Raw genomic sequence first — 27,218 nt, forward strand, 5'->3', positions numbered from 1 at the left:
TGATAAGCGTTGAGAAGGTGCCCCCTCAGGCGTCTTTTTTCCAGACTGTCCTTCCCTGCCTGCTCCCCTGGGCACAAACCAAGTCTGCCAGCTCCTGCCCTACGCTGCCTGCAGCCCCTGCAGCCCAGTGCCCTCCTCTTTGTCAGCAGAGCCATCTCTGCGGGAATGGGGAAGGGTGAGCGATGTCTTCGTGCCGCCCAGACCAGAGCACCGGGACTGCTACGTACACATGGCACGTCGTAAAACACCTTCCCAGCAGGAGGCCAGGAGATCTCCTGAACCCGACTGTCTCCAAGGACCACCAAGCCCCCCGTAAATTAGAAGAGCTAAAGAGTGAGACAGCTCAAACACGGGAACAAATTGGTTTGCTCCCTTGGAGAAGTCAGTATTTTGGGGAGTTTTAGTACTTATGTGAAGTTCCGCTAAAGAAGAGATGAAATGTTATCAGTTAAATTTGGGACCGTGGAGGGAGTGTCCTGGTTTGCGGTAGAACAGGACCAACTTTCTGTTCAGTCCTTTTATTTCTGAGCTAGGCCTCTTCTGACTCTCTGAAATTAACAGCCTGTTGCGTCTAAAGCGGTTCGTTCGGAGTGATGAGACAGTTTGTGCCAAGGAATGGTACGCAGAGAGGCTCCTGCTTCTACTTATTGCTGTAACAGCCAAGGGCAGCTAATTCCGTTATTTGCCCCAATGGAGGGTGGGAAGCGGAAAAGCGCAGAGGGGTCCCACCTGCGGGGAGGAGCGGACAGGACAGGGGACCCACAATTGACCGCCAGGGGTATTCCATCCCATCTGCCCCATGCGCAGTATAAAAGCTGAGGGATCAAAGGGTCAGCTCTCGCCCTTCGATGGCCGACGTCCGAGGAGGACCCTGTCTGTTCATCTGCCTTTGATCCCAATCCGTGTGTTCCTGGCTCCATCTGTGGAACCCGGTTCCCACCCGTCACTGAGTCCAGTCACCATCACTGACGGTGACGTCACCCTGGGAGCTTAATACGGTTTTGTATATACTGTGTCTGTTTCATTATTTCCTTTTTATTTTGTAATTAATATTCCATTAAAGTAGGTTAGTTTCTTCTAAACTCGTAAATCTCTTTATCTCTCCTCCGCCTCTCCGTATACGAGAGGTTGGGGGGGAGCATCTGTCGCTGGCCATTGGCCGATTTGGTCAAAACCGCGACAGGGAGGAATCTTGGTCTTGGCTCGAAACGCAAAACTCATCGCGGCAGAAGGTGCCGCTATCCCGGTGTCCTGAGCAGCGCAGAGCTGGGGGGGGGTGAGTATTACCTTGGAGTTAACAGCGAGGAGGAGCCCGTGGCTGCAGTAACGCATCGCCTGTGGCACGGAGAGCTGCGCACGTCGGAGAGGCTGCAAAAAAACCGGGCCCGGCTCGCAGCCGGGGAGAGAAATTAAGATTTTGGCTTTGTATTTTTTACTGTGTTTTTCTCTTTTCGTTCTGCCTTGACATTACAGCTGGCACATCGTGCGAAGGTTCTTTGGGTTTCTGATGTACTTACGTTAGTTGCAATCTTCATTTCTGGCGTTTTGAACAATGCTCGCTTTCTTATTAACGCGTAATTACGGGGTTTGGACATATAGAGGTCGGCATTCAATATATGATTCATTTCTTTGGTATCTAGCTCTTCTCCTGAGGCACCGGAGACCTGAAGGAGGGAGGGAAAGCCTGCTTGGCTGCTCCCCTGAATTCCAGCCGCATTGTAATTTTTTTTGTGTAGCGTAAAACGTTCTGGATTTTAGTCGTCTATATGTTTTTCTTAAGGCTGACTGCAGTCTTCCGTGACTCACGGTGGGGTATACCGGGGAGATGCATTACTCATCGATAAATGCTATCGAGTGATCTGTAAATTTAAATCCACGGAAAAGCCAAAAAATTCCAAGGGAATGTTTGGTCAGCAATGGCATTCTGCTAAACTGCAGTCAAAGCCCGGGTTTGTTTCTCTCTGCCTGTGCTGTATTTCACGTGGCCGCTTTCACGTGGCTTTTGGGTTTCTTGCTCCACAGACAGAATGAGTGTGACTCAAAGACGGAACTGCCGAAACCAAACGAGGCTTTTTACGTGTTTTAAATAACACAAACAAAAAAATCAATTAGTGTAAAGTCATGTATGAAAGCGGAACTCTGGCTCTGCAAGAGCCTGTTCCACTTCATGGGAAGAGGCGTTTGTCTTTCGTAGGGACTCCATGAGTTAGGGAGAATGATTTAAAAAAAAATAATAAAATAAATCCCGGGCCTTCAGAACGATGGTGCAGCTGTGTGGGCATGGGTAGAAACGGGGAGACGTAGGATGGAAAGGCAACCAGATCTTTTTCCTGTTCTTGGGTGGAGAATGGGTAGGAAAAAACCCACATGGTTTCCTGCAAAATAAACCATAGCGTTCCTCGAAATGGCCCGGCTCTCCGGCTCTGCCACTGCCTGGCTTTCGTTTCCTTAATGCACCGCTTCACGTTTCTCCATAACGAGTTTCCCTCCCAGGAGCTCCTTGACGGGAGAAACAGGAGGGCTCAGGGCTTGGTCCGTGATGGTGATGAGAGCAAGAGCATCCATAGCTGTTGGATTGGCTCATCTCCTCCGCGTCCGTGTGCTGCACTCATGTTGGGACTTGTAATCTCATAAGTTACGCCTTTTTGGATTAAAATGTGCAGCGTTGATGCCTGCGCCATAACTCGGGCGTCACTTGCTGCTGTTTAGTCCCTGCAAAGAAAGACGCAATGTTCATTTTGTGTCTTTAGTGGGATCTCAGGGCCTAGCAGTTGACTTGCTCCTCAGTCTCCAGCATTGCTGGAGCTGGGCGGGCACTGGTGGGGTCTTGGCACCGGGGTCGGAAAGGGAGGAAAGATGGAGCGGCTGAATGGGCTGGAAAAGGGGCTTTTGCTCTCTGGATCTTTTGGGCTTCTCGTTTTGTTGTCAAAACTGAGAATTTCAGTTGCAAGCTGAAAGCTGGTTATTCGCATCGAGCTGATCAGGGTTGTGTTTCAGCATAAAGGGCATCATCAAGAAGGTGAAACACTGAAGGTCCAGGCGTGTGGAGCGCTCTGGGATGTGCTGGTTTTATCATCTGTCAAATGGTTTTCCAGTGGAAACTTTTCCCGTGGAAAACTTCTGACCAGCTGTAGAAAGACTTGACGGCTGAGTTGCCACAGAAGGTGGGTCTGCCAGAGGAGTCCGATTTCAAACCCATCGGAAGCGTTGTTAGAAATGTCAACGGAGAAGTTGGGAATATGGGAAAGGCAGATGGGGGTCGCGATGGAGGACCTGTGCTCTCTGTGGTGTGATGTTCAACAGGACCGTGGGCAAATCCAGTGCCTGAAGATTATAGAATCATAGAATGGTCCAGGTTGGAAGGGACCTTTCAGATCATCAAGTCCAACCATCAACCTAACTCTGACGAACCGCCACTAACCCATGTCCCTCAGCACCACATCTGCCCGGCTTTTAGATGCCTCCAGGGATTGCAGTCTTTTTGAGGAGGAACGGAGGAGAAAAGCTCCGTTAGGCCACAGCAGACTGTTCCGGCACCTGGCTTGGGTTCAGCTGGGGATTTGCCTTCCCGTCCCGCGCCAGCCTTCGGCACAGGAGACGTGCTGTAGGTGATGGATGGCCATGTCCCGCAGAGGTGATTTACAGCTCTAACGGGTGGGATTCCCGTCTCACGGGACGGGCTGAAATTATCCATGCCGTGGCTGGAGAGAAGCAGAACCAGCTTTTTAGGGAAGGCATCGGTGGTTTTAGGCATTAAACCAGAACGTTTCTGATTTTCATTGCCGCGGCAAAGTCTTTGAAAGAAAAAAGTTATGAAGAATGAGCTTTTTTCTGAGAGATTCCTAGGATTACATATAATTTCTTCCGCTCGGTTTTTTATCGTCGGTCTTCTGTTGGTGTCCTTTGCATAAATATTTCTTTTTTTTAGCTATTAGCGGATGTGATTTTTAAAGATGTATGTAAATACACCCTTACCGCTCCCACCAGGTGGTTGTTCCACTGCAATTTCAGGAAAGGTTTGTACGTTCCGGTGGTCTCTTTGGGCGTAGTCCCTCTGAACACGCACACACACCTGCGCGTGGATGGACCCCAGAAATCAGTAGCCACAAAACGTGATGCCAGTGTGACTTATAATCCAACCGTTTCATTCGGAGGTATTATAAAGATCATTTTTCTCAACCTTTAATGTATCGTTTGAGAGGGCGAAGCCAGGCGCCGTGGAGCCGAGCGGGAGGGTGCTGACCATCCGGGTTCAGAGCTGGTGCTTCACTTTTTCCTTTCCCATTTCAATAAAACTTTGGAAAGGAATACTTAACGCTTACGTGCTCGCTTCTCTGAGTAGTCTTGTGTTGATCTGGGTCCATCGATGGATTCTCGCGTCTTTGAAAGTTGGCTGCAGGCACTGATAGCGCTTCAGCTTGCTGGGACCAGTGAAGCGATTCAAAGAGCAATTATTTTTTTTCCGTGCTTTGGGTTGAGCTGCAGCTCAGCAGCTTTAATTTTGGGGCTGTGACAGCTGATGCAGCGACAAGTTCCGATCCGGTGAAACAATTTCTGCATGTGTTTTTGTGGGCAACAGTGTATTTGGAGTTTAACGCAAATTATTAAACAAACCCAAAATGTGTTTGGTGTTTGTTTTGTAACAAAATAAACACAAGGGATTTTTCCTCTCTCTGCTTGTGCTTTCTCCAGGAGCAGGAGGTGGAATTAAGGCTGGAAGCGGCGAGGGCTGACTGATGGTACGGCTGCTGTTCCCAGCCTCTCCCACCGCTTCCGTAGGGATGTTTCTTCCACCTCTTCCCACCTGGAGCTGTGGCGGCTCTGCAGTGCTCCAAAACACGGGTTGCCTAAGATCAAAACCCACTGCTGTAGGTTTTTTAGCAGGAAAAAAAAAAAAAAAAAAGGTCAAATATTTCAGAATAGATCTACCTACTGTCATTTGCTTGCTTTGCTGTTTCCTCAGTGCACGTTTTCTTCGCTTGTAAATCCCCTTGTGTGGGGAATTCGTCCCAGTCCCCTGCAGGGCTGCTGGGCTCTCTCCATTGCTGCTCCCGCGGCCGGAGGAGCGAGGGCAGGACTGCAGACAGGCTCGTGGCCACCAAACTGTGACCTTCGGTGACTTTTGTCCTGGTTCAAGGTACGCGGGTATTGATCTCCAATCTGTAAACCCCACTGCTATTTTTGCCGTGTGATATTTTGTCAGAGTTAGGCTGAGGGTTGGACTCGACGATCCGAAAGGTCCCTTCCAACCTAGACCATTCTAAAATTCTCTGTATACCAGGCTTCTGAAGAAATCCTGCCCGTCTGAGGGCTCCGGGCCAAATTTTATAGCCTTGATGACCAGGAAAAGCATCCAGGTTTGTAGAGATGGGGTTGCATTTCCCTGCCACAGCCTTGCAGGGACGAGGTGAGGAGAAATGGTAATGTCCACACCTTCTTGTAGAAACCTGCTGCTTTCGCGCTTGGCGTGTTTGTCCCCCTTGTCTGCTGGTGAGCTCGAAAGCTGATGTACCTGCCTGGCTGTGACCCTAGCAAAGGGACATGTGTGCAAGGATGAGCAAGGCTGTTCCACAGCTTTTCAAGCCAAAGTCCCTGCAGAAACTGGAGTACCAGGTCCAGCTCTGGAGCCCTCAGCACAAGAAGGACACGGAGCTGTTGGAGTGGGGCCAGAGGAGGCCCCGGAGACGCTGGGAGGGCTGGAGCCCCTCTGCTGTGGGGACAGGCTGAGAGAGCTGGGGGGGTTCAGCCTGGAGAAGAGAAGGCTCCGGGGAGACCTTGGAGCCCCTTCCAGTCCCTAAAGGGGCTCCAGGAAAGCTGGAGAGGGACTCTGGATGAGGGAGGGGAGCCATGGGACGAGGGGGAAGGGTTTCAAACTGGAAGAGGGGAGATCTAGATTGGATATTGGGCAGAAATTGTTTGCTGTGAGGGCGGTGAGCCCCTGGCCCAGGTTGCCCAGAGAAGCTGTGGCTGCCCCATCCCTGGGAGGGTTCAAGGCCAGGTTGGCCGGGGCTTGGAGCAACCTGGGCTGGTGGGAGGTGTCCCTGCCCAGGGCAGGGGGGTTGGAACTAGAAGATCTTTAAGATCCCTTCCAATCCGAACTGTTCTATGATTCTGTGAAACAGGAGGTCCTGTCTGAGCTCATCTCCAAGGGATGAGCAACCTTCAAACTTCTCCCACTTCAGCTGGGCTTTAATTACTGAGATTTTAATACTAGGGTTGCGCAGTAGGTTTTATCTTCTGCTTCAAGATGCTGCTTCACTGAAAGAAGACCTTGGCTAAATTTGCGTTACCGGTTTAAATGTGGTTTGCAGTGCAGTGTTACAGAAATGTCCTTTGTAAGGTCACTGGCAGCCCTTCAGCAGTCAGCCTGCTCTTCCCGTCTGCTCCCTCGCGATGGGGAACCTCGAGTCCTTCACCTTTTCCAGGTTTCTCTCTTTTTTGGTTTTTTTTTTTAACTTTTAACTCATTGCATAGTCAGGTAAATGAGAGGTGATTGATAGAAAAATTTTCATCCTGAATATAACTGGCAGCTTGAAGGGGAGAGGTGGTTGCAGGTGGGTCATCTGCCAGAAGAGGTGGCCCTCAGGAGCCTACTGAGAGCTAACGTGGGATTGTCGGGGCTCTGAAGACCTTCTTAGCCATGGAGTTAGTTTTTTCTGGCAGCAGCTCTGCCTGCCTTAGGCATTCATTACTTGTTTTCAACCCTGCCTGATACAGCACAGACTTCCATTGTGTTTCCTTTGCTTTAGAGCAGGGAGAAATTCTTTCATTTACACCAAGGTCGAGAGCTGCTCTGAACCTGTCACCACAACGGCGTGGTGATGGGGGTGGAGGGGTGGGTGTTTCTGTGCAGGGGGCTGGTGGGGTTGGTGGGTGTAGAGGGTGGATGGATGGATGTTTCTGTGGTAGGTGTTGATGGTGTTGGTGGGTGTAGATGGGTGGATGGATGTTTCTGTGCAGGATGTTGGTGGTATTGGTGGGTGTAGGGGGGTGTCTGGATGTTTCTGTGATGGGTGTTGATGGTGTTGGTGGGTGTAGAGGGTGGATGAATGTTTCTGTGCAGGGTGTTGGTGGTATTGGTGGGTGTAGGGGGGTGTTTGGATGTTTCTGTGGTGGGTGTTGATGGTGTTGGTGGGTGTAGAGGGTGGATGGATGTTTCTGTGCAGGGTGTTGGTGGATGGATGTGTCTGTGCAGGGGGTTGATGGTACTGGTGGGTGTAGGGGGGTGGCTGGATGTTTCTGTGGTGTTGGTGGGTGTAGATGGGTGGATGGATGTTTCTGTGGTGGGTGTTGGTGGTGTTGGTGGGTGTAGATGGGTGGATGGATGTTTCTGTGGTGGGTGTTGGTGGACATAGAGGGGTGGTGGACGGATGTTTCTGTGGTGAGTGTTGGTGGTGTTGGTGGGTGTAGATGAGTGGATGGATGTTTCTGTACAGGGTGTTGGTGGTTGCAAGGGCACCCTGGCCTGGGGAACCTGATGGTCCGGGCTTCTGATTCAAGTGGTGATGAGGTAAGAACCTCCTTGTGCTTTCACCCCACATCAACCCCACTGTGGTGGAGGGGAAGACCCTGCTTGGACCTCCTGGTTGCGCCATGTGTGTCCTGATACTTCTCCTGGTCGTAACTGCACGTTGCATCAAAGGACTTGTTGCTTGTTGATCCGTGGGCTACGTGCTTGGCCTACTCCCCTAAAACCTGACCGTATCAAGAGACATGTAGATATGGAGAAACGCTTCTCCCAAGCTGTGCAGGCCAATTCTCTGGTTCAGAAACGGTTCCTGCTGGTTTGTCTGACAGGGACTGGCTTGTGCAAGGGGATGGGAAAGGAGAGGCTGGAGACGTAATCCCAATTGCAATGCCTTGGGCTTTGAAATGATGACAGCAAATTTTCCTGCTCGCATTTGTTCTCATTTAGCTACAGCTTGTTCACCAGGATGTTTTTCAAGGAGGGTCTGGTCAGTGTTGGCAGAGGAAAGTCTCTTATTTCCCAAGCATGCTTATCACTTTGTCCTTGACAACGATGGGAACTTTCGTCGCTTTTTTTTTTTTTTTTCATTTAGAGGCAAACATGAGAAAGCCTGCCTTTGCCGGCAGCATTGTACTGGTTTTCCTGTGTGCTGAATCACGCAAGACAGATAAAGTTTCTCCAAAATATTGTTGGCTTTGCAGATGTTGGACCTGGGAAAGTTGGGTGGGAGAGGGAGGAGGACTAATATCTGAACTGAACAAATCTTGCAGGTCAAATAAAGTACCTGCCGACACTTGGGAAAATGTGTTCTGGTGTAGGACGAACAATAAAATCTTGAGTATTACAAACAACTTCCCAAATACGTGAGTTTGCGTCTGGCGTAGAGCAGCCTCGGTGGGTGATGCTGGTTAACCACGGGAGGGGTGGATGGTTTAGGTCCACAGGGTAAAATGGAGGCTGCACAGGTAGAAGCAGTTGATGTTTCATGTGAATGCTGAGATGGTTTAGGCTGAGGAACAGGAATCAGGAGGAGCTCATCTTTTAAGAGAGATGTAAATTTTCGAAGTACAAGTTTTTTTTAGATGCTGGTATCACTTTACATAGGGATTCGCTGGAGATGATGGGGTGCTTGTAGGGCAGACTTAAAAAAGCACGCCTTAGAAGGATGGTGCTTAAATCTCCCAGCTCTCCAGGAGAGTAAAACCCCCACGCTACGTATGCCTTTGAAAATGTCCTCTGTGTCTTCAGAACCCCGCTTATTTTATATCTGTGTTTTTCTTATCCATACGTACGATCAAACCGGTTTTATCTCTGTATCTAGAGCGGTGCTTGTTACTTGGCAAGATTTGAGGACATGAGCGCCCTGCACATCTTCTGCTGCGGGAAGGTGAATTTTGGAGGAAACCGTTCCCTTTCAAGCACCGGTCCGAAGCTGATGCCCACAGAGGCGTACGGATGTTCTTGAGAAGCTGCAAGAACTAATGTCACATATTGGCACCACCTTTTAAAGCCTTCTAGTGCCACAGCGAAGTGTTGGAAATACAAGGAGTGCCTGCTTTAGTTCCATCCCCTTGTTCCTTGTAGAACTATTTGGGAAATCTTATTTGAAGGAATACAGTCAAACCAATAAAAGCTAATTAATAAGAGCCCTGTCCTGTTGATGGGACTTACTTTTTTCCCCTCTGCTCTGCTGTGGTGAGACCCCACCTGGAGCACTGCGTCCAGCTCTGGAGCCCTCAGCACAAGGAGGACATGGAGCTGTTGGAGCGGGGCCAGAGGAGGCCCCGGAGATGCTGGGAGGGCTGGAGCCCCTCTGCTGTGAGGACAGGCTGAGAGAGCTGGGGGGGTTCAGCCTGGAGAAGAGAAGGCTCTGGGGAGACCTTCCAGCCCCTTCCAGTCCCTGAAGGGGCTCCAGGGAAGCTGGGGAGGGACTCTGGATCAGGGAGGGGAGCCATGGGACGAGGGGGAAGGGTTTCAAACTGGAAGAGGGGAGATTTAGGTTGGATATTGGGCAGAAATTCTTTGCTGTGAGGGCGGTGAGCCCCTGGCCCAGGTTGCCCAGAGAAGCTGTGGCTGCCCCATCCCTGGAGGGGTTCAAGGCCAGGTTGGCCGGGGCTTGGAGCAACCTGGGCTGGTGGGAGGTGTCCCTGCCCAGGGCAGGGGGTGGCACTGGGTGGGCTTTAAGATCCCTTCCAACCCGAACCATTCCATGATTCTGTTTTCTTTAACACTCAACCAACATACATACGGAGTTATGAGGCATAAAAATGAACAGAAAATGAGTCTGTCTCGCTCACGGAAAGCTATGCGCTCCAACTTTTGCTTTACGGTGCGTTAAAGCTGGAGGTTTCAGCAGTGCAGAGAGTGACAGTCTGGGAGGGTACCAAGGACCCGAGAGCACAGCCCCCGCCAGCTGGCACGGCTGCCGCCCCCGACCTGGTCCCGAAAGGCAGACTGGATTTATAAAGACAGTGATCAATAGCGAGGAAAGTGCTGGAAGTGCAACCAGAGCAGGCTGCTTTGCAGTAGCGTTCGGGTTTTGGCTGCTCTCCTCCTCCCTGATTTATCATGCACAAAAAAAGCCATTCCTACCTGCAGAGTAGGAAGCAACTCAAAGGCGGTGTGTTCATACACCCAGCCAGAAGCACCGGCTGCGTATTTGAAGAAAATTAGAGCGGAACAGTCAGCAAGAAGGAAATTTGGTGCCTGAATGTGGCTTTTGATTTTCAGTGTTAAAAAATCCCAACCCAACAACCGACCGCTCTCGGTGTAAGCCTCGTGCCGGGTCTGATTTCCCTGACAAAAAGAAAGGCGTCAGTTGTATGAGGTTGAGGATGAGTTGGCTTGAAATTTTCCTTTCCCCTCTATTAAAAATAAACGTAGGAGAAATTTTGCTCACGTTCCTTTGGATCCTTTGGGCTGCAGGCAGAACTGCCATCCGGGCATCTCCATAACTCACCAAGGTGGGACTTTGACTGTCTCCTCCGTGGTCTCTTGGTTGGGACCACACCAAACGCTCTCAAAAGCGGTTATAAAGATGGGGATTCTGGATGTGGTTTAATGACTGAGTAATGGCCGAGTGTTGAGGTGCCCTGTTCCAGGGATTGAAATTTCAGATTTCTTATAGCACATGCACTAATTCTCTTACTTTGGCTGGTGTTTTCTGGCTGCCGTCACCTTATAGTCGGTGCCTGCCGAGACTCCTCCTGCTGTTTCAGGCTGTATTTCTTTTCCTCTGCCCTTACAGCGGAGAAATGCACTGGATCTGAAGTTGAATCTCTTGTGTAGCGTTTCCCAGGATTTGGACATGTCCGTGCATGTGGAGCACCGGTGTGTCTTTCTGGAAGACAGGAGGATGCAGCCGGTTTCCCTTTTGGAACCTCCAGCAGGCGTGTGCTTGTTGAGCCGTGATGCCGTGGGGCGCAGAGATTAATGCTCGTCTTTCTCTTTCCCCAGAGATCATCGACGACCTCACGAACCTGGTTGAAAACACAGACGACAAGCTCCGCAACCAGACGCGGCACGTGAAGATGGTGGACAAGAAATCAACGTCCTGCGGTAGGAAAGGGCTTGAGCACAAATCCTGCGCCGTTATTAAATGATGAGAAAGTAGCTCAGCGCTCAGAGGCTGTGTGCAATGCGCTCCCCCCGATGACAGATTCTCTTAAAAGTTGAAAAAAAATACCTTTCCAGACTTGTTCAGCTGCTGTTGCGGGTTTGACTCGCTGTGCGTGTTGATACAGTTAATTTCCTTGAGCCATTTGGCTCCAGCGTTGCACAATATTCTGATTGGAAATTGTAGAACTGTGTGAAATTAGAGCAGTGCGTGTTAATTAGCTTTAAAAAACTTGCTAGCTACCAGCCTCTCACAAAACCGGTCACAGCGGGGAGTGATGCCGCCGGGACGTTTCTGGTGGTGTCCTGCAGGAACGTGTTCTCAGCCAGCTGGTGTCCGCAGCCTGCCAGCCCTGAAATCCTTGCTGGTGACTCTTCCAGCTCCGGGCAAGCTGGTAAAGCTCCCTTGGTCTCCTTTTCCATACAGCCAAGGAGAGGTTGTACGTCTCGGGCACGTAGGTTTTCCTCGATGGGGTGAAGAGCTGGGGGTGTTTGATAGCAATAACCGCGGGAGGGTGCTGTGGGTGATGGCAGAAAACGCCTTTATTTGGGAGGATGAGTGACTGGGGGATGAGGTCCGTGGGGTCCATTTAAACGGGGGTGAAGTGCTCAGCCTTCCCCCTTGCCCACCCCGTCCTTCCCCGGGATGCAGACCTTGGCTTGGACCCGGCTTCCGTGTTATTCCAGCATGTGCCTGTTCCCGCGCTTTTGGAGTTTCATCTGGGCTTTTCTGTCTCCCTGTTCCCTTCTCGCTTGTTGCCAGCCTGCCGGGGAATACCAGGCATCCCCCAGGTCTCCCTGCAGGATTCAGGTGGTGGTGAGGCCCTTGCGGCGGCGGCGGCACGGCCGGTTCTGGTGCGCGGCGTTTGTTTTTGCCACACTAGAAGTCTCAAAATCCTAACAAGAATAATTTATGCTCTGTAGGAATTTGACTTATAGGCAGAAGTTAATGAAATTGAGCTCACGTAGTTTCGTAAAGAGCGAGGTGAGAGCTGGCTTGGTCTCGCTGTTTCTGGCGGGTGGGGAACTTTTACTCTGTTGAATCCGTCAGTAAAAGCAACCGAGCTCAGACGGCAATGAGACATTTGCAAGCACCGGGAATGTATTTCAAGGATTTTTTTAGTTCTCCGTCAGCGATAACTTTTTGAAAGCTTAGTTGATATAGGCTGATGGGATTCCGTGGCTTCTTCCGGAGGTTTAAGTTGACTTGTTTGTCTCCGATTTCTCTTGTACCAACTACAGGTAGAATTAAAGGTGTGACTGCAGAGTTCGTGACTGACTTTTTATTCTAGGTCTTTAATGTTGATGCAAGATGGATTTAATCTGAAAAAAAAAAACCAAAAACTTAAATGATGCCAAGTGCCCCTGTGTGCCTTTGGAGTCTCCCCTCAGCTTCGGAGGTTTGATTTTCTGCAGGAGTACAGGGAAGCGCGATGCCGAACGCCTGCGCGGGGTGAGGAATCCCCCTCCCGCAGCACACCTTCCCCCTCCTTAGGTATTTTTCCCCCCTTTTTAGGCTCCTCCCGCAGCCCCCAGACGATGCTGCTGGGTAAGGAGCCTGTCTCTTTAACTCAAAGCCCATACTGGCTGCGCTGGGGAATTCGAGAGGAGGAGGAGGAGGAGGATGGGAGAGGGAAGGCTGAGAGCATCCTGGGCCGGATTCCTTGGGGGTGACCTCTCTCACCCTTTCCACATTGAAAAACATCTTTCTGCTGCCGCTGGGTGCCCGGTCCCCCTGCTCCAACAGGGCTTCCTGTGTTTGCATAACAATTTGGGCATACGTAAACACGGCATTGCCTCAGATAGCTGCTGTGCTCGGCCTGAGCTGGAGTTTTAGAACAATAATGCTGGGAGACACAGGCTGTCATGGCATTCTTCCCATCCCTTTTCCACCCTTTCCCCTGGCGATGAGACTTAACTAGTGGGCGAAGATCAGAAAAACCCTCCGCGTGCGTACAATTATTCCTTCAACAAAGCCAAGCAGCGGGAAAAACCGGCACCTGCTAGGTAATTTTTGCAGAGGGCTTTTTCCACCCCCCCTTCCCCTCCAATGTTTCATGTGAATTGATCAAAATCTTCAGTAACTCTTTGGTTTCGGTGCTGGCGCTTCGGATTTAAACGGGGGTGAAGTGCTCAGCCTTCCCCCTTGCCCACCCCGTCCTTCCCCGGCTTGGACCCGGCCTCCGCTTTATTCCAGCCTGTGTCCGTTCCCGTGTTTTCGCCTCATTTTTGAAATCCTAATGTCTTTTTATTTCCCCGATGAGTGCCTGCGCTGGAGCCACTGGCTGTGGATACAAGCGGAGCCGCCTGGCGTGAATAGTGGAATAATCACCCTTTTACGAGCAAGAATGTAAGGCAGTACCGGGTGTGTCTTTGTTAGCAGCCAGCGTAATAATAAAATCAAAGTATTGTTGAGGAAATCCAACTTTAATCAATATTTCAACGTCTCGCTCTCATGCAAACGTCGTTTCAAGCTTTGGAGGTGATGTACGCCGGGGGTGCCACCGGCTGGGCGCAGAGGGGTCGGGGACGCTCGTGCTCGCTCCTGGCAGAAACCTTCAGGTAGTTCGGGGTGGGTTGTTTTCATTCGCAGCTTATTTTCGATGCCATTTCTTTCGCTGACTCAAGAACCGTTGACCGTCCCACCCCTTGCTCCTGCCTGGCTTGGAGCCCCTCGCCCTTGGTGGCCGCGGGCAACCCCGCACCGGTGTGGCAGGAGGAACTCCCAGGGATTGCGGCGGAGGAATAATCCCGGGATATACCAGACTCTGCTGCATTTATGAAATTCTTGTTGAAAATCATCAGGCATCTGCAGGGAAATGTTTGCACGCTGCTGGGCATTGTTTTATTTCTTTTCAGGGTACGTAGGGCATTTAGGAGGGAGATATATATATATATTTTTCTTATATTTCATAAATTCGCCCTGATCTTTCACCGTGCAAATCACAGGTTAGGCTGCCTTTACCAGATTTGCTACAGGGACGCCTGCGTGCACGATCCTGACTTTTCAGTTTTACCACTGGGTCTCTGGGTTGGTTTGTCCCCAGTCCCTCCCAGTTTCCATACTTTTATGGCTGGCTTTTTGTGCGCCGAGTAACGCTCAGTATCCCTCTCTCAGGAACCGTTTCTCGCTAACTTCTTTCTTAGAAATTTCAACCCTCGGAATGTCTTCTTAGGAACTACATTTAAAAATAAGCAAAGAAACGGAAGTATAATTAAGGTCGAGGTGCTGGGGAGGGGGGGGACGACACACGAATTTGGCCCGAACAAAGCCTTGAGCTGGAACAAGCTGATGATATGGCAAACGCCACAAGACCTTAATGATGCACTGGTTGGGATTCCGGCAGTATTTTTGGTTTTCCTATAGAAAACCCAAACTAGGTAGAGATAGCCTAGCTGCGATCCCGTTCAATCCAATTCCAATCAGGGAAAAAAAATTCAGAAAATTTTCAAAATTTCCCGTTTTGACCCCAAAAAACTTACTTAAAGGCAAATGACTGCCCTGAAACGAGAGCTGCTGTCAGACTCCTCAGCGCTGCTGTTGTTTGGATTCACGGCGCGGCTCCCGTGAGGTTTTTAATCCTCTCTTGCCCCGAGTGGGCTCCAGCGTCCGCTCGTCCCTTGGTGTCCCTGGCACCCGTCCGGAGAGCACCCTGCCAGCGCCAGCCCATCCCCGTCCCCTGATGTCCCCAGCCTTCGGCAGCTCGGGCACGGGCTGTGCCACCGCGGCGCGTCCCCGAGGGCTCGGGTACAGTTCCTCGCTTTGGGACGTTGCAAGTAAGTGGGTGCAGGTTTTGTGGGGGGGGGGTCCCAATATATGGGAGTGTAATGATAGGACGCGGGGTAATGGCTTCAAACTGGAAGAGGGGAGATTTAGATGAGATCTGAGGAAGAAATTCTTGGCTGTGAGGGGGGTGAGCCCCTGGCCCAGGTTGCCCAGAGAAGCTGTGGCTGCCCCATCCCTGGAGGGGTTCAAGGCCAGGTTGGCCGGGGCTTGGAGCAACCTGGGCTGGTGGGAGGTGTCCCTGCCCAGGGCAGGGGGTGGCACTGGGTGGCCTTTAAGGTCCCTTCCAACCCGAACCTTTCTGTGATTCTGTAATATGCAGCTCTGTGGGTTTATTTCCGTCCATCGTCAGGCTCAAGCATTTTAGTATTTGTCAGGAGCCTGCGAAGAGCCCGTGGCTCTTTCTCCCTGCCCGTGGGTTGAGTTGGCCTCATCGCAGAGGAGGGTCTCTCCTCATCCTGGCTCACCTGAATGGTGCTTTTTGGTAACTTCCCCCCCCGCCCCCATCGTTGAGTTTTGTAGATTTTTTTTCTTTTTTACCTAAAGACATAAGTAGGCAGCTCCCTGCAGAGGGGATGGTTAAACCAGGCTTTGTTTGTGGTAAGAGCATCCTGAAGTGTTTGCGTCTGAACGAGATAACGGGGATTTTAGTAACGCAGGACACAGCTGGGAGCCTAATTATCCGATGCGACGTATGGGGAGGCAGTTGCAGCCGAGCTGTGTGATGGACGGAGTCAGAATTCTTCCTCGGATCCTGCTAAAGTAGAGCAGGAATTGGGGAGGGGATCTGGGGGATCGGGCTGGCCCTGCTCCGCATCCTACCCGAGTCACTCTTTTTGGTGGCTCTCCCGTGGGCGAGGAGAAAGGCTGGCTTCCTGGGGAAGCAACACAAAAGATTATTACTTTTTATTATTATTACTCATAGTAAAAACAAGCAAAAAAGAGGAAGTTTTTATTTCTGACAGACTTATCCATCCCCTTCCAAGCAGCGTGAGGGAAGCAGGCCACGTCTTTGCAGTTATCGCTGCGTGCATCCCTAACTTTTCAGGCAGAGGAGGAAAATGAGAAGCACCCACCGAATCACAGGATCACAGACTGGCGGGGGTCGGAAGGGCCCTCTGGAGATCACCCAGTCCAACCCCCTGCCAGAGCAGGGTCACCCACAGCAGGTGGCACAGGAACGCCTCCAGGCGGGTTTGGGATGTCTCCAGAGACGGAGACTCCACCACCTCTCGGGGCAGCCTGGGCCAGGGCTCTGCCACCCTCACAGCAAAGAAGTTCCTCCTCCTGTTGAGGTGGAACTCCCTATGGTCAAGTTTGTGCCCGTTACCCCTTGTCCTGTCCCCGGGCACCACTGAAAAGAGCCTGGCCCCATCCTCCTGACACCCCCCCTTTCAGTATTGATAAGCGTTGATAAGATCCCCTGCTGGGCCAGTATCTGTGTCCCGTAAAATAATATACGATTGCAAAGTGGCGGCTGAGCAACTTTTTTCCCCCGTCTTTCGTTTTCTCCTATTCCACAAGATGGCATTGCAATCTAATGGCCTTCCTCCGGCCCCAGGTAGATGCTCTCCTCTCTCCCCTTCGCCTTCTGATGGAGGCTTTTGGAGATGCTGAGAGCAGGGCATAGACTGCCGCAAAGTTAGTGGGTACCAGGTAGGGTTTTTTTTAATCTTAACAAATCGCCAAAATACCTGAATTAAAGACCTGAATTTGTCAAACCTATTAACTGGAGTTTTTGGAAGGTTTGATTTGTTTTAAAACAAAGTAGCTTGGATTATATACGGTTTCCTCTAGAAAATAATGATTCATGCCTTTTCCTGCCAGATTGTACGATCCCTCTCTTCGCAGTTCTGCTTATTTTTTGCCGTGGATTTAATTTGTTTTTTAAATTCTGGATGGCAGTTACTCAGGTTTGTTCCTCTGACGTACGCTGTGTGTTTAGATGAGCAAGTCCCCGTCCGTGGGGTTTGGTTTTTCTCTCGGGGGAGCGGAGAAGCTGCCGTAGTGTGCCATTAAATCAACCTTTCCTGCAGTCCCACTCTCGGAGAAGTTCTCCCAATGTTCCTCCCCGGTGCTGCTCTGACAACGGCGCTGGCTCCGAGTCACCTGCCCCTGCTTCCACGGGATGACTTTTCTTGGCCTGGCAAGTTAGATATTTTCCTGATTTTTGTTATTATTTCTTTTTTCCCCTCTTTCAGTTTCTTCCATTTGAAGCAATTGCATGTTGAAAAGTTCGTTCTGAGCTGTCACCCCGTCGAGAAAGCTTTGAAAAGAAGCTTTAGTGGGGGAGCGATGAATGTGTTGGTGGAATTGGGCTCATCGCTGCCATCTTCGCTGATCGCCGGTGTCTTACGTGCACCGACGCTTCCATCCTCCCGGGACCAGAGCAGCCCAGGGAGGTGGCCGAGGGGAGGCTGTTGGTGATTGAACAGAAGATGGAGTTTCATCTGGGTTTTTCTGGCTCCCTGTTCCCATCTCGCCTGCTGCCAGCCTGCCGGGGAATACCAGGCACCCAAGAGATCTCCCTGCAGGATTCAGCTTTCTGCTAGTCTTACTGCCTTGCGCATCGTCCTCCCTCGTGCTGTAGTTCTCATCTGAGCTCCCCGAAGTGTTTTCTTCCTCTCACAGAGCTCGTTTTCCATCACCAGCTTAGCTGTAGCTGGGGGGAGCAGGGGTCTGCCGGCGGTGAGCCTGGATTCGGGAAGGGCCGATGGCTTTGCAGCCCCGCGTGCGGCCGGGCTCTTCCTCCCACCTCGCCCCACTGGCTAATTGAAGCTGAAATGAGTTGGAGGTAGAGGCTGCAAAGATAAGAAGTTCCTACAAGCTTACTTGGCATCCATCCTCATTAGAGAGACCCAATTAAGGGCTCCGTCGACGGGGGGAAGGCAGGGTGAGCTCAAGTCTCATTAGACACCAGAGAAGCCTCAAAGCAGATTAGCTTAGGGACGGGGCGGGAAATGTGCCTTCACTAATTATATTAATAGAACAACTTTTAAATGAACTGGTCCAGTAATTTCGGCACGCTGCTAATCCAAGACTCCTGGTTCATTTGTTGTCTTTCCACCTTGTTTCCCTGTAATATGAAAGACTTTTCCTCGGCTTCGTTAGCTCTGAGTCACCGGGGAGCTCCCGGCATGTCTAACGGTGTGAAGAAGCATCCCAAAGGATGCTTCCCAATTCAGCAAATACACTAAGACAGTCTGTCATGGTGCTGAGACGATGCCTTTGCTGGTGGCATGGTCCTGGCTCCCCCTGTGCCTTTATACCCCCCCCCCGCCAGCTCCTGGCCTCTCCGTGCCACCTCCTCCCACCTGCTCCATTCACAGCTCAAGTATTTGGCTTAACGTTGCTCCTGCTGAGAAGTTCAAATGGATTCAACTGCTGAAAGAGGATGGACCTAAGCAGTCATAAATAGTTTTGGTTGTGTTTTTTTTTTTTAAAAAAAAAAAAAAAAAGATGGTTTGGAGTTGCTTTCTGACTTTCTTCCCAGGTGAGGAGCACGGCGCGTAGCGGTGGTGGCAGCCCTGTGTGTGTTTAGCAGGGAAGGATGGGAAGAGCCTTCTGGGTCATAGGATCCCTTCAAGATAAATTTCTGAGAACAAGCTTGTTTTTTCCCCCCCATTACTCCTATTGGAAGGCTGCAATGGTCATAAACTTATTTCCAGCCTGGACTTGTCAGGGATACTTCATTTTGCCCACGTGCAGCCCTTGTTCTGGTATCTTGAATAGTTCTTTCCCCTTTTTTATTTTACTCCCCGAAATGCGTGTGTCAGTGTTCCCTCCCAGCTTTTGTTCTGTGGGGCTGAACAAGCGTCTTTACGTTTTAATCTCCTAAATTAATCTATCTGTTTTCTGATAAATCCTTTTTTACTCTATCTCCTACTTAAACTTTTTGGTTTTTTTTAACCGTGAGAACCGACCGCGCCATCCCCGGAGCCTTCTCGCGATGCTTCGCCCGCTGGCTCTAGCGCTTCTCGGGCTGCTGGAAACATTTCCCTTACAGCCTGGTGGTGCCTCACTCAGTTTTGTTTTGAGCCGTTTGCTTGGGCCTTTCTCGCCCTTGAACGTTTTCCACCTTGAGTTCATTTTCTTTCCAACTCCCAGCAAAGACTATTGTTTGTCCCAAGTGCGTGGCTTCCTCTTTCATCCCGTTGAATTTCAACCTCCCTCCATTCGTCCTCGCAGTTACCCGTTTTTTCCCTACGTGCTGTCCCAGCTTTCCTCTGTGCTGATACGGCTTTCCAACTTTGTGTCATCAGCAAATTTCATTCGCACAACTCACTTTTTGTGCCAAGGTCATTAATAAAAATATTTAATAAGATCAGCCTCCTGACCATTCCTTGAGGAGCTCCGCTGGTGACCTCCATCCATTCCGATCCTTCTTTCGACGCTGCGTCGCCTTTCACCAGTTTCCGGCCCTTACAGTTCTGCTAATCCCCATCTTTTTCATTTCGTAATTTCCCACATGGCACCGTATCACGTGCTTGGCTGAAGTCTGCATGGATGGGATCTATCACGCTTCCTTTGTCGAGAAAATTCATTATCTTAGCGGGCTAACCTGATTAGCTCTGTTTGATCTGATTTCCCTTCGGTACGCTCCCGTTGTTTTCTACCCTGTTTACCATTTAGTTTCATGTTCTAATTAGTCTTTCTTCAGCCGGCTCTAGAGCCTCCGTCCTGCTGAGGTTAATGGGACGCCCTCGTGGTTGCTCGCATCGTGTTTTCCCTTCCGCGGTGCGGTTGTGTGGATGTTGCCGTTCCTCTCTGGCGCTGGACATTGGCCACCGTTTAGTCCACCTGCTTTTGGGATACATATCCCAGATAACGTCCGGTTTGAAGGGAAAGACCTGGGGCTCTGTGTGCACCAGTCCTCCTGGCTTCATTAACCAGCTTGCTTCACTTAACGACAGTTCACCCTGTGGCAACGAGACCCTCCAGAACCTCCGTAGCCTTCTCCATCCTCCCACCAAGCCCTGGGTTGGCGTGTTCAACCAGTGATGGCTTGTCTGGGTCTTCTGCACCTGGGCCACCTCTTCTCATGTGCCTTTTCCAGGCTGCGGTGACCCCCGGGGCATCTCCCTGGGTAACTTTTGCAGATAGACTGAAGTGACATGGTTGGTTTAAGGCTGCCCAGCGAGCGTGGTGTAAATAAGGGATGAAGGGCCGTCACAAACTGACGGGCGTAAAATGAGGGGGCGGGGGAATGACTTTGCTGCGATATATTGACCAGGGGGTTGCCTTCCAAGGGGCAGTGTCGATGCGGGGGCATCAAGGTTGCAAATTAATTGGCTGTTTAGGAGCTGAGCCCTAAATTTAAGGCCATCTCAAATGGTGGTAAGAGGCAGGGATGGAGAGCGGCATTTCTGGGACTCGGTTGCGAGACGTGAATCGGGCACGGATTCAAGCCTGGAGCTAGGAAATGGCAACCCTCCTTAGGAGACAGAGTAAAGGGAGGGGGAGAAGGGAGCGGGGGGGCATGGCTAGGAGAGCAAAAGGCAGTAGACATCTTCTTAATTACATTTGCATATGCAGCTGTTCAAACAGACTGAACTTCATCAATGCTTGTTCATACCTATCAGGAGATTTAGAGCAGCTGTTGTCAACCCATGTGGCGGGATTGTACAAATCTGGTGGTAAAATAAGCCCCTGGGCACCCCGCTCACCCAAGCTGTCCGTCACTCCGAAAGGGCAAGCAATTAGTTGTATTTGAATATTGAAGAAGAAAAAAAAAAAAAAAAAATTGGAATTGTGTGAAATATCCAAGGGCGACTGCTTACAGCTTGGTTTCCAAGGATACATGTTGCAGAATTAAATCATTAATTTATATTTCTGAAAATGGTGCTGAAATGTGTTAATTTGTACATTACCAAAGAGGCTAAAACTTGCCTCCTTCTGCCTTTTCTTTCCTAACATGCTCAATGACAAAATAATTGCTCTACCCGATCCGGAGTTGAAATACAACGGTGTTCTGGCTCGGGGATTTCGTGCCACTTTAAGACTAAATTGGGAGGGGGGGAGGGGGAATTATCTCGCTTAACTCTTTGTATTAATTCTTAAGACTTGGAAATTCTGCCTTCATCTTTGGCTCCCAAAATACCCAAGCCAGCCATTTCTAGCCTCTCTTGGTCTTGTTACCCTACATCCTGCCCCCCACCCCAGGCAAAGATGCTGTGCTGAGCCCAACGCTGCTTCGGATACATTCCCCGGACGGAGAGAGGGTCCGGCATCTGGAATCCTGCTTCGCAAGCCCCGGGCATTCCAGGGATACAACAATACACGGAGGATGTGGTCAATGGAGAAATGAGTTTGCGAGGGACCAAGTGGTTACGTTGTCTCTTCAGGGCTTTCTGGGATGCATAGAGGATGTTGGTCCCACCAGAAATTGGGGATATAAATCAACAGGGGCTGTGATCTCAAATCTTTCTTGTTTTGCAAAAATACAGTAGGATTCCTGCAATTGTGCTAACGCTGGCTAGGGAAAACTGTCCCCAGGCAAATGGGAAGAGTAATACGAACCCCCTGGCCCTTGAGGGCGGGCTTGTCAGGTCTGATGGGCGATGGCCAAAGTCTCTGGTGTTACTTTAACAAAAAAAAAAAAAAAAGAATAGTTAAGGTGAAAACCAAATACGTTCATGCAGTGTTTGTTTTGAAGCATTCGAATGGCAGGAGTTACGCATCCAGCAGAAGTGTTAATTAAACCCTGTTGCACGTCTGGGGTCGGTGGTTTCGCGTTGGGAGGGCGTGTGGGGGCCGTGCGCTGGGTGATGCCAACCGGCCGCGTCTGCCAGGACGTGGGACCCGGCCAGCACCGCAGTGGGTGCTGCTGAAAGCGGCTCGGTTCTGTCCTCTGGGGGCAGTGGGGCTTGGGTGGGAACGGCCCCACGCAGGTTTTCAGGCAGAAATCCCGGGTCTGGGCTGGTGTGCGGGTGCTGGAGGGTGCTCTTACCGTGGGGTGCAGCTGCGGTGGGTGGCAGGCACTGTCCTGCTGCCTGTCCCCAGCGGGACCTCACACTCGTGTCCCCAGGAGGAGCAGCAGAGCAGATGGAGGCTTCCACTGGATGAGTCCATAGGAGCCACTTGCTGCGGGATGGCCGGACACAGCAGTGCAGAGCAGGGCGGTGGGTTCAGTGGGACCATCCTCATTGACACCTACCTCCTAGCAGAGGGCGAGGTGCAGTCTGAAGGAGCACCCGTAGCCACCAAACCTCCTGCTAGGGCTCCAGGGGAGAAGCTTCTTAACTGCCTTAAGCTCACGGAAGATTGTACAGCTACGGACAGGGCAGTTCCATGTCTGGGAATGATGAGTTGGGTTGGACTCGCAGCTGCGAGGTGGTCACAGAACCACAGAATCCCAGACTGGTGGGGGTCGGAAGGGCCCTCTGGAGATCACCCAGTCCAACCCCCGGCCAGAGCAGGGTCACCCACAGCAGGTGGCACAGGAACGCCTCCAGGCGGGTTTGGGATGTCTCCAGAGACAGAGACTCCACCACCTCTTGGGGCAGCCTGTGCCAGGGCTCTGCCACCCTCACAGCAAAGAAGTTCCTCCTCCTGTTTAGGTGGAACTCCCTATGGTCAAGTTTGTGCCCGTTACCCCTTGTCCTGTCCCCGGGCACCACTGAAAAGAGCCTGGCCCCATCCTCCTGACACCCCCCCTTTCAGTATTGATAAGCGTTGATAAGGTCCCCCCTCAGGCGTCTTTTTTCCAGCCTGAAGAGACCCAAATCCCTCAGCCTTTCTTCACAAGAGAGGTGTTCCAATCCCAATCGAAGACCATGTGCTGCCTCTGGAAGGGGCTTCACCACCCTTCTTGCGGTGGAATGTGCACTTTGCTTCTCCAAACTCACAACCACGTGTGGTGGGGTTTTAAGTCATGAGCTTAATAAACCAGCCCTAGTTTTAGCACTGTGCTTAAATGCAGTTTTTGCAGATTACAGTCCATGACTTCGGCATCACTCTGACGTGGCTTGGAGGTGTGAGCGCAGCCCTGGTGAACGTAGCCTTTAAGGTAGCGTCAGGGTGGGCTAGCTGTCTGCTTGCCCAAGCCTTCAGGTAGGTTCTGCATCCTTTGCTCGGCGCCGTGCTGCGGGATGTCGCACCGAGGTGATACACGCAGGGCTGACGTTGATGCTGTCGTACGGATCTAGAGTTTGCAGTGACTTCTAAACCTTTGCGGTGAAAGCAGAGATGCGTCACAAGAGCATCACACGTGTCTGCAAACCAAGTCGAAGGTTGGTGGCAGGAACGCGTTCCCGTGCGCAGATCTGCAGGGGCAAAGTGGGATTCACTGTTCCGATATACAGCCTCTCTGCATCGGAAATAATTTTTCCCTTCGGGGTGGAAGGAGGGAAGGGGTTTGTTTCTGCTGCAGGAGGATCAGCGTGTGCTAGTGACTTTGCTGTGAAATTCCGGTGAGTTCTGGGATTTGCAGAGGAGTTGCAGGTGTGAGGTTGTGCCTCGCGTGGCCTTTGATGCGTGATGGTTGTCTTGTACCACATCCCCACTTGGACTGTACACAGTAGCTACTGTCTAAGACTTGTCTTATATATATAAAAAAAATCACAACACACCAGAACATTGCCTTTTTGGCAAGGAAAGCAGTGCCACTAGCTCTGTTTCAGTGGAAACTTCGTTTTCCAAGCCATGCTTCCTAAAACTGCCTGGTTATTATTAATCTGTAAGATGCGTTAGGAAATGTTGTAAAACTTGCCTCTAATTCGCTGCAGTAGCCTTTTGCGGGAGGTGCTGTCGGCTTGCGAATCACCCTTAATTTTCATCCCTGGGCCGTTGTCCGCCTGATAATTTAATTATGTTTATCGCAGTAGCTGGAGATGAGCTAAGAAGGGAGCGGTGCGAGGTGTCCCGTGCGCTCTCCTTCCCAGCCCTCCTCGCAAGCCTCTCTAAACATTTTCCCCTCGACGCTTTCTTTTGTCAGAAGCCTGAAAGAATACGCTTATTTTAAACTTCTTTCTGCTTCCATAGATGGACAGTTTTATGCGATACAGACAGTGCCTGCTGTGATTTTTATGGCCTATAGTTTTCTGAGCAAATGGTTTTGCTCACAAGTTGGCTAGGCTAAAATGACCTTCTCTTGTTCATTAACTGTCTGCTGAAAAAATATGCGTGTGGTGGTAGTTATAGAGCCTTGATTGGGGTTATTTTAGGTGGTGTGGGGAGGTCTGTTCCTTTCCTTCCCTCCTCATTATCGAGCAGAAGCGACTGCTTAGGGCCTGGTTTATTTACCTAATAAACTGCCTCTTGTATCGTCTAGGAAATGCTCACATTTTTCAGCCGAGAAATCCTAGTAACAGGCAAACAGAGGTCTAGCAGTCAGGTCTGGAGAAACAACAAAATGAAGGTCAGCTAATATTGCTGTTATTCTCTTTCCCGGTGGCCATGACAGCAGGGGTGGTTTATTTGAAGATCCCAGACTCGGAGTCATTGCTTGCATTGTTGGTCCCCCGAGCATTGCAGGCTGTGCCAACACTCGGGGATATTAATGTATTCTACAGATCAGTGAATGAAGAATTCCTCCGCACTCCTTTTCTTTTTTTTTTTTTTTAAAAAAGAAAAAAAAAAAAAAAAATCCTCTTTTCTCCCCTTCCCCCACCCCCGCCTTTCTCCCCGCACTTTGTTTGCCGTGGCTTTGTCTGCGGGATGTTGCTGGGCATTTCTAATGAGCAGGGGAAGAATTGAGGCGATGGAGTTGGGGGCGCTGGGCGCCGTTCCCCGCTCCCCAGCGACAAGGTGCTCAGGTGGGCTGGCAGCTCTCCCGCCGGCAGGCTTTGGGCAGGCAAATATCGAAGGAGAGGAGAAGAAAAAGGCACGTTTTGGCCACGTAAAGCTCACTGATTTGCTTCCTCCAAGGAGAAAAAAAAATCCTGCCCCGTCTCCCCCCAGGCGCGGGACGCGATGCCTCGGTGCTTCTTTAGTATTCATCGGAGCGCCGGGACCGCTGCCATCGCCCAGCCCACCCCCAGCAGCTGCTCAAAGGCACAAAATTAAAGCAATTCCTGCTGTCGGTGACTTACTGCCGGGGGAATAATCGGGTTCTGTTTGGGAGGAACATGGGGCAACCCGGCCCCGACGATGGAAAAAGTTTGGGGCTTGGTGGGATGGATTCGCGGAGACTTTCGGGGGGGTTCACTGGGAATAAAAGCTGGTTTCATGAAGGGACAATTATCTAAGAATAACGCAATGGATCAGGGAAAGACGTCTGAGCAGGTTTTTTTTTTATATATATATATATTCCCGTTCCATGGCAGGAATTGTACTTAGATATTTTTTTAATATATTCTTTGATCCCTCATGGAAATGTTAATGAGACGAAAACTGCTAAAGAGCTCTCCAGACGCTGCCCTGCCTCGGAGAAGGGTGGACTGAAACGCAGCCCCTCCGGAGGGCTCCTGACACACAAGCAGTCCCTTTGTTTCCTCCTCTGTGACCCAGAGACGCCTCTGGAACCGGAGGGAAGATGAGAGGAGGCTGAAGAGGCCGGGCTGAAGGCACGGCATTCCCCATTTACAAGAGAAAACTCGCCGGCCGGCTCTTCAGGCCGCGGTTTGACGGGCAGTGGCCCGGCCTGCGTTTGAAGTCCGGACTGAAGGTTCTCCGAGGATGTAAGTGGGATGCTTTTAGGCCGTCTTTCACTCCGACTTAATTAAGAAACTCGCGGGCTTTGTCTGGAGGGGGCCTGTTACCGTGTGAGGCTGCGGCCCCCCGCGAAGGGGCCGGCGGGGGGGGACGGGCCTGCGGGCCGCCTTTGTGCCGTGTTGCCAAACTGCAGAGGCCGGCATTGCCGGGGGGTCATCCCCTCGGTGCGCCGCAGGAAGCCTTTCCGACAGACCCACAGCCCACCAACCTGCCCGGGCGGGGAAACAAAAATAATCCCCCGGGAGGGGGTAGGAAAGGTTTTGTACGTGTCCCGCAGCTTCCTTCGTCAGCCCGAACGGAGGGTCAGAGGTTACACCAAAAAAAGGGCAAACGCCGTTTCTTAAGTGGCCGATTCCTGCGTGTGTGTTTACACGGTGGGGGATATTGGCTTTGAAATGTCATGGGTTGGCTGGGCGATTGGCTGTTGGAGGGATGGCCTGAGCGGTGGGTGACGCTAATGGCCTTGAAAATCACTTAAAAGAATCAAAACTACCCAAAGTAACAGGCTTGTCTTCAAGTTTGTGGTATAGTGAACGTGCCTGCCCTTGCCATCAGCGCCCTGTTTGCCCAGAGTGGTTGCAAATAAACGCCCCAGTCCTTTTGTATTATTTATTGTCTCCAGAGCTCTTGGTGGTGATGGCCAAGGCTGATTTGGTCTCCCTTTAGCTGGCAGCCAGAGAGAAGACTGTAATGCTGGCACAGAGCGGAGCAGCGAGCGGGCTGGAGTCGGGTCCGTCCTTCCGCACCAACGGGGCCAGCGTTCAAAAATGAGGAGCCAAAATATACCCACCTGAGGCAGAAAACACAGGACTACTCAAATTAAGGTTTTTTATGGTCTTTGCACTTTTCCGAGGCTCAACAAGTGTCTAGTGAGGTGTTTCTTCCACTCCAGTTGGAGGGGTGTCTCCAAGCCCTGTGGGTGATGGGGGCTGCAGGCTCTACAGCCATCGACTCCTGAAGACGTGGCGTGGCCTTTGGTCCCAGGCCGGCGGCCAAGTACTTTTGGTGCGGCGGCTGAAGGTGGCCTTTGGTGTGCTTCTGGAGAAGCCTCGTGTCTCTTGAATCCAAACTGAAATACTTCGTCTTCATCATGTTGCTCTGTTGCTTTTTTGGAAAACTGGAAGTTAACCCAAGGAGAAGCCTTGGTACCAATTTGGGATGGGAGAGGGAGAAGATGTTCAGGCTCCCTGGAGATGTAGAGCCCGGACAGTAGTTTGTGATGGATGTTGAGACTAAGGAACTTTTTAGACATGTTGGAGAGCATGTCTCAGGGCTCAGGGCTTGGCCGAGGTAGTTGGAGATGACCACTTGCCAGCTGTAGTTTGGGGGCGATGGATGAGGCAGAGTAGAATGGGGATAGCATTCACCTATCAGAAATCTCTGTAAACCCGTTTTAATTCCTCAGCTGAGCAATTCCAGCATCGTGGCTGTAGTTCAGATGTGATCTACGTTGTGTGAAGTGGTTTTCCCTCTGTGTAGGTAACTTCTCTTGCCCCCTTCTCTGTGCTTCAGCGTCCTTTATCCAGCTGTAGTTGGTACCTTATACTGATATTTGTACCTTTGCCACTTCTCTTTGTCACCTGCTTCTGCTTGCCCATGAGAAAAGATGACTGTTTCATACAATACAATGCAATAACATGAGGGTTAGAATTTTTAACGTAATATGCATATTTGCATAACTCTCCCAAACCTCCCAAG

The 27,218-nt window shown here is 50.9% G+C and overlaps 1 protein-coding gene across 1 annotated transcript in view; it reads left to right on the plus strand.

Annotated features, from left to right (window-relative positions):
* STX8 (syntaxin 8) overlaps positions 1-27,218 on the plus strand; it is a 117,283-nt gene that overhangs the window by 65,008 nt on the left and 25,057 nt on the right. Inside the window, exon 7 of the mRNA XM_063352377.1 lies at positions 10,925-11,026. Within this exon, the coding sequence (XP_063208447.1) occupies positions 10,925-11,026 (102 nt within the window). The remainder of the gene's footprint in view (positions 1-10,924; positions 11,027-27,218) is intronic.

This window comes from Chroicocephalus ridibundus, chromosome 14 (assembly GCF_963924245.1).
Source record: "Chroicocephalus ridibundus chromosome 14, bChrRid1.1, whole genome shotgun sequence".
NCBI lineage: Eukaryota > Metazoa > Chordata > Aves > Charadriiformes > Laridae > Chroicocephalus > Chroicocephalus ridibundus.